Source organism: Colossoma macropomum, unplaced genomic scaffold (assembly GCF_904425465.1).
Source record: "Colossoma macropomum unplaced genomic scaffold, Colossoma_macropomum, whole genome shotgun sequence".
Lineage (NCBI taxonomy): Eukaryota > Metazoa > Chordata > Actinopteri > Characiformes > Serrasalmidae > Colossoma > Colossoma macropomum.
The window spans coordinates 37,655,167-37,662,450 of NW_023494800.1; the positions used below are offsets into that span (position 1 = coordinate 37,655,167).

At 39.7% G+C, this 7,284-nt stretch overlaps 1 protein-coding gene across 1 annotated transcript; it reads left to right on the top strand.

The window, feature by feature from the left end:
* The first annotated feature begins 2,969 nt into the window (after positions 1 to 2,969).
* Positions 2,970 to 5,230, top strand: LOC118820155 (vimentin). The gene is made up of 3 exons (XM_036588307.1): positions 2,970 to 3,542; positions 4,058 to 4,729; positions 4,982 to 5,230. The coding sequence occupies exons 1-3, from the start codon at positions 3,077 to 3,079 to the stop codon at positions 5,035 to 5,037; spliced, it is 1,194 nt and encodes a 397-aa protein (XP_036444200.1). The 5' UTR covers positions 2,970 to 3,076; the 3' UTR covers positions 5,038 to 5,230.
* Positions 5,231 to 7,284: the final 2,054 nt, after the last annotated feature.

A 7,284-nucleotide genomic window follows, 5' to 3' on the forward strand; every position in this document is an offset into this window, starting at 1 on the left:
AAATTGAAGTTGTCAGTCATTGAAGTACAGTGAAGATAAATTTGTGACTTCTATTTTCTATGTTTTTACTGTGAACTTTGAAAGAACTGCATGGAATATAAGTTATCAATATTATCCATATCAGAATGTTATGTGGTCAATAAACTGTAAATGAAAAGTTACTGTCTGTACTGTCCCTTATTTCTCACTCATACATATAAAAAATATATGAAAACATAAATTAATATCCAGAATGATGTTCTAATAAAATTAACATCTAGAAATACTTTTCTATAAAGTTAACATCCAGAATGAAGTTCTATAAAATTAATATCCAGAATGAAGTTCTATAAAATTAATATTCAGAATAAGGTTCTAATATAATTAATATTCAGAATGAAGTTCTAATAAAATTAATATCCAGAATGAAGTTCTAATAAAATTAATATCCAGAATGAAGTTCCATAAAATTAATATTCAGAATGAAGGTCTAATAAAATGAACATCCGGAATGAAGTTCTAATAAAATTAATGTTCAGAATAAAGTTCAATAAAATGAATATTCAGAATGAAGTTGTAGTAAAATTAACACCTAGAATTAATTTTCTATAACTTTAACATCCAGAATGAAGTTCTAATAAAATAAATGTTTAGAATGAAGTTTAAATAAAATTCATTTCATGTATAAAAGTAATTGAGGTGATGGCTTGTCTGTTTTCTCTACTGAATTCCATTAGTGTTGCAAATGAATCAGCTGCATCATTAAAAATGAGCTATGGAAGTCAGTGACGCCTCCATGAAGAAGCTTCACCCAAGTCCCATGTGTTTGGTATTGTGTTACTAGGCCATTGCTATTGTATCTCTGGTGGTTGCTAAGGTGTTGCAAGGGCATTTCTGTGGCATCCCAGGTGGTTGCTAAGGTGTTGCTAGGCCACTGCTATTGTATCCCTAGTGGTTGCTAAGGTGTTGCTAGGGGATTTCTGTGGTATCCCAGGTGGTTGCTAAGGTGTTGCTAGGCCATTGCTGTGTTATCCCGAATGGTTACTAAGATGTTGCTAGGCAGTTGCTATGGAATCTCGGGTGGTTGATAATATTTGTTTATATAAGTGGTGGTACAAATGTAAGTCTGTATGTAATGTCTATGAGGGGCAGTGTGAGAGACGTCCTTTGTGACATTATTTGTGGCAGTTGGATTAGAATTTGCTGGACATTGCCATTAATTTAATATGGGAACTTTTTTGTGAATGCTGTAAGAAAACTGTGTGTGTGATCAGTCCCAAAAGCAAAAGCTCACTTTTCTCATGAAAACAATACAAAAAAGTGCAGAATAATAAAACAAAGAACAATCCGCTGACTTTGTCAAGCCACCTTAATAATGCATAACACCAAACAAAGACAATATCGAGCTGTTGTCACCCAAATTATCTCAGTGAAGGTGAGAAAAGTCCGACTCCTGCCAGATGAAGCAGGAATGTCACTTAATTCCCTGAAGGTTTTGAATGACCCAAAGCTCAGAACACAACACAGTGAACACAGTTAAATGCCTGAGCTCTCCTGTGGAATCATGGGAGAAGGCATGTGGTTGGCGCTGGTCACCATGACAGTGGTCACAGCAAAGGGCCGCAGGTCAATTAGCAGAAGCCTTAGAGATTTTAGGAGCTCAGAACAGACGACATCACCAGAGCCCAACATGCAGTACAGCCATCGTTTCATTCAAAATGGGTTATTATATTTAGAAATGCGATTTTATTACTAATAAAACTTAACGTGCCAGTATTTCCAATTACATCATGCTATCATGGTATCAGACGAATTTAATTTTGCATTAATAAGTAGTGCAAATAAGCTAGTATAAATAATGCTAATATGTTAATAATTTAGCATGACGTTAATAAGTTAGCACTGATAAAGTAATGAAGCCAAGCATTAATAAAGATCATTATCTCTTATAAAGTCATTAAATCTGCATTAACAAAACTAATACCTTAGCATCAATAAAGTAATGCACTCATGCCTTAATACAAGTCATAATGTCCATTAATAAAGTTAATAAATAATCATTAATGCAGTTTTTAAGTAAGCATCAATAGTATTTTTAATATCTCATAACACAAATATAATATTAGCATTAATAAAGGTAACAAATCAATGCAATAACTTTAATAAGCATGCAATTTATTAACTATATAAATAGCACCTTATAAACTTTAACAATTTAACAACATATATATATATATATATATATATATATATATATATATATATATATATATATATATATATATATATATATATATGTATTCTGAATATATAATGGCCATGGTTTCAAATATTATATAAGTTTGTTTAAATAAAAATAAAATTTATTAACCCCTGCTTTAATGAAGTTAATGTTTTGATGAATAATGTTCATATGAACTGATGAAGTGGCATCTTAGACCATCCCAAAAGAGTTGCATCAGGCAAAGAAATGCATTAGTGTGCGTTTGTAATGACCTCGATATCCAGGGGGGGAAATGCCAGTTTAAAGCTCAACAATGACTCAAATAGTCCTTCCAGTTCCAAGAGGTTAGATTTCTTGAAGATGTCCATGTTCTTCCAAGAATCTTTCCAGAGCCATCATGGCAAACTGAATTATGTGCATGTGAACCCACAGAACATATGATGTAGAAAAAGCCTGACCACTCAGAGTTTCCATGACCAGGCCTCTCTGCTTTGTGCCTGCACCCTTGGTGAGGAAAAATAGCATGTGGAGACACGCACATCACTATGTAGCATGCAGGTGTGACAGCAAGCCAGGCCTTTGCACGCCTCGCTGATAACAACATTATGTTGGCTAATGAGATGAGCAGGAGCCGAAGCTTTGGGAGGAGCGTCATGCTCCGCTTTTGCAGCATGTCAAAATCACATGAGACTTTCAAGAGGCTCTGCCACATTCTTGGTGGCCCCATATAAGCCCTTGTTCCCCCCGCCGGCTCTAGCAGTTCACATTGAGCCAGCTAAAGAAAGAGGGACGCAAGTGAGCAGACGCCGTCGTCCGAGGTGGAACTATATCCTGAGAACTAGCAACAACTCAACCTTCCAAAAGATCACAAACATGAGAGGCTCTTCCTATTCCCAGAAGACCCTGACGGTCAGCGGATCCAGCAGGACACGGGTTCAGAGCCCTTCCCCTTCACGGTGCCGGGGGTCCTCCTACACCCGTGGCCGGGCTGGCTTCCAGGGGCAAGCTGTGGAGGTGGGCACAGAGATCCACAAGCACCATGCTAACGAGAAGGAGGAGATGCAGGAGCTGAACGTGCGATTTGCCGGCTACATCGAGAAGGTCCAGGCCCTGGAGCAGAGGAACGCAACCCTCAAAGCAGAACTAGAGGTCCTGCAGAACCGCTTCAAGGGTGGACCATCTGGCCTTGGGGAGGAGTACGAGGCCAAGTTTAAAGAGATGAAGGACCTGATCGAGGCGCTGACTGCTGAAAAGGGCGCGGCTGATATTGAGAGGGGCTACCTTGAGGAGGAGGTGGAGGTGTGGAGGCTGAAGTTGGAGGAAGAGCTGGCGCTTAAAGGTAATTAACTACAGATACTGACAACATAAATGTGATTTTGGTGAGTTACAAGTTTCCTGTCTTTATTGCAAAAAGTTTGAATTCAATTAAACAGAATACTGAATATCAGAACACCACCTCACTATATATCAGTGATATAGTGATACTGATACACCACTATATCAGCGGTAAAGAACCTTCACCCCGGACACCTAACTTTTTGAAGAGTTCATCTCTACCACATCTAATCCATCTGACCACAGTCTTCTGAAGATACTGTTTGGTTGGACAGTAGAATGCTCAATCAGGGTTTATGCTAAAGTCTGCAGAAAGAGAGATCTCCTTGAGAAGGGTTGGGTGACCACTACTGTGGTTAGTCAAAAATGTTTAAACAAATTTAGTACATGGGGCAAAACTAGCTGGTGAAACTATGTCCTATAGCACAGCCAAGATACAACAAGTACTAGATTTGCCATAGTGTTCTGTGACCACTATCTGAAGAGAACCTAAACTTGATATATTCATTGTCTTTGCAGAGGAGGCCGAGATAATCCTGCGTGAGTTCCGTCAGGATGTGGACAATGCCACACTGCAGAAAGCCGACCTGGAGAAGCGTGTTGAGCAGCTGGTGGCTGAAATAGAGTTCCTCAAGAAGCTCCACGATGAAGAAGTCGCTGACCTCCTCAAGCAAATCGAGGAGTCCAAGGTGACCGTGGAGCTGGACTCTGATAGACCCGACCTGGCTGCGTATCTGCGCAAGATGCGCAGCGAGATTGAAGCCGTGGCCGCCCGCAACGTCCAAGAGGCCGAGAAGTGGTACAAGGGCAAGTTTGACACGCTGAAGGAGCACGCCAGCAAGCATGAGACCCAGATGCGGACCATGAAAGAAGAGATCACCTCCTACCAAAACCAGGTGACCGACCTGCAGAACCAAATCGACGGGTTACGGGCACGGAACGCCGCCCTGGAGCAGCAGCTGGATGACATGGAGGTGGCACACCTAGACAAGGTGGCTGGATTGGAAGCCATTATTGCCCAACTAGAGAGTCAGCTGTGCGAGACCAAAGTGGAGATGGCCAAATACATGGCTGACTACCAGGAGCTGCTGCACATTAAGCTGAAGCTAGATGCGGAGATCGCCACCTACAGGAAGCTGCTGGAAGGAGAGGAAAAGAGGCTCGGAATTCCGGTCACCGAGACTGTGGCAGGTGAGGCTGCAGCAATATAATTTTGATGGGCTTTTTCAAGAACAAAAGGTAGGTTCTGCTGATAGTGTCAATGTTAAATATTCTTGTTGCAGATCAAAATTAAGGCACTAAAGCATGCAGAAGTTCAGCTAGCATGTCACTGCTGTAGATCTGTTCATGTACATCCTCAGAAATGCATTACAATCTTTAATGTAGTGGCCAAAGACTGTCAGCATATTGAAGATTACAATGCTTTCTTCTCCACTGTTACAGAGGCAAGAACCACATCTGTGTCCAGCAGCGTGGAGACTCGTACAGCCACTGAATGAATCCCTCCTAAACCACCACCCTCATCCCCAGACATCCCTACCGCTCCTACACCCATGTCCGGCTACGCTCTGGTTAACTAGGCCTTCTGGAAACACGAAACCATCTCTAAAAAATGCCCAAGCCAAAGTCTCCTGTAGCATATCTAATGTGAACGACACCAAATACTTCTTAATAAAGCTTGACCCAAGTGCATTTCTTTTTCTGTGATGGGCTGAATCATTTGGAGTGCTGTGATTTAGAGTTACATCATATCATCAAAGATTTAAAACACTTGCATCAGTATTTGCAAGATGACATAACAGATTTTATTATGTAAATAACTAACATAAAGGCCCTTCAACCAAAAGTTTTTAGTTGTTCTACTTTGTATTATTAAAGATAATTACCAAGTAATCGAACTTGTGATGAAAATGTCATTATGAAACGAAGCAAATGTCCGTCAATTTAGTTTAACAGCTCGTGTCGTTTACAGTGAGGGAAAACAAGTATTCAGACACTTTTGGTCTTGTTATCTAATATACTTCAAATTTACTCAAATTTACACAGAATGGCCCTTATTCATCGAAGTGGCATATGATCGTAAAATTCGTGCACGCAAATTTCACCACCACTTTCATCTTTGGCATCTTTCTGTACGATCAAACTCACGTCTGTGTGTGTATTTAGTGAGAAATTTTAATGAGTAAACATTTAACAACCTGAAAAAAAGCCTGATTTGCAGTTAACTAAGCCAATCATCTATAATACCACTAGTAGGAATAAAAATTGAAAATAACATTAATACTAATAATACTAATCATTTATGCAAATGACAATCCAGTACAAATCTGGAGGTACTTATTTTGCATGCACATTGATATAAACAAATATACATCATATATAAAGATATATTAGACTGTGCTATTGTTTTATGCTAATGACTCCCTAATGACACCGGCAAAATAAACAGTACAAAACACATACAATAATACAGTGTTAACCACTACACAATCTTGTCATTTGACCTTCTTCAAAAACTAAGACGTTCATAATTTATTCTTTACAGTGTTTGTAATTTTAATACTATAAAGTCTGGTCAGTAGGGGGCGCAGTGCACTCACCGCTGAACCTCAAACTCTGCCTACGAGCACAGCCACTGGCCCAGGAGCTGCTTAGTGCTGAATTTTTCTTGGCTCTCTACTGAAACATCTGCATTAATTAGGGTGTGGTTCATGTAATCTATATGTAAATTAGGTGCTGGGAGGTGGGGACTTTTATGCACCAAAGCTTATCATTCGCACACAAGTTTCCTTTGATGAATAAGACAATGTCTTTTGTACTTATAAATATCAACAAAAAGCGTTCATAAACAAAGATGAAAAAAATTGATAGGAAGAAAACAGAGACACCATAAATTAATAGCGTCAGTACTCCATTGTTGGCAATTACAGCTTCAGGACATCTGCGGTATGAAGTAATTAGCTGTTTCGCAACACAGTTGTTCAAACAGTCTTCAGTTCTTCAGGGTTAGGAAGGTCCTTCTGTTCAACTCGCAATTTAAAAATCCTTCACAAATTTTCAGGAGCACTTGAGTCGAGAGACTGGCCCAGCCAAGCAAGCACTTTCGCCTTTCACTGTCTCGAGTTGTTTTGTCTGGTTGTTTGGGTTGTTGTCTTGTTGAAACATCCATCTTCTCCTCTATCTTGGCTGAGATTAAATCCTCTAATATCTCTTGGTACATCGCTCCACTCATATCCTTGGATGATGTGTAATGATCCAGGACCGTCTGCACAGAATCAGCTTCATATCATGATGCTCCCACCTTCATGCTTCGCTGTGGGTGTTCATGCAATCATAAACACAGGCCTTCTTTCAATGATCAACTGATTTCTTACCAAAGAGTTCTATTTGGTTTGGACCACAGAACACTGGTCAGTTTCTATCTGTCCAAACAGCCAAATTTAGACAAGCATCTCTGCTTCTTTTTTAGCAGCAGATTTTTGCATGGGAGCCAATTACGGTGCAGCTCATTGCTTATTGCTCTCTGTAACGGTTGATCCTGCAGCTTTCAGGTCGTCCTGTGTGGTGTACCTGTCTGATATTATGACCACTCATATTACTGAACCAACGATGTTGACAAGAAAGCATAACATCTTTGCAACGGCTCTGTAGCTTTTTGCAGTTGACCATTTAACGTCATCCTTGAAAACTTTAGGATTCCCCTTCACTTTTAACATTATTGCTACTTGTTGCATGAAATCCTCCCA

Bases quoted from the DNA above. Each gene is read 5' to 3' on its own strand.
- LOC118820155 (XM_036588307.1), top strand. From the start codon at position 3,077: ATGAGAGGCTCTTCCTATTCCCAGAAGACCCTGACGGTCAGCGGATCC. The intron at 3,543-4,057 runs GTAATTAACTAC...TTGTCTTTGCAG, and splicing joins GGAAGAGCTGGCGCTTAAAG to AGGAGGCCGAGATAATCCTG. The intron at 4,730-4,981 runs GTGAGGCTGCAG...CCACTGTTACAG, and splicing joins GGTCACCGAGACTGTGGCAG to AGGCAAGAACCACATCTGTG.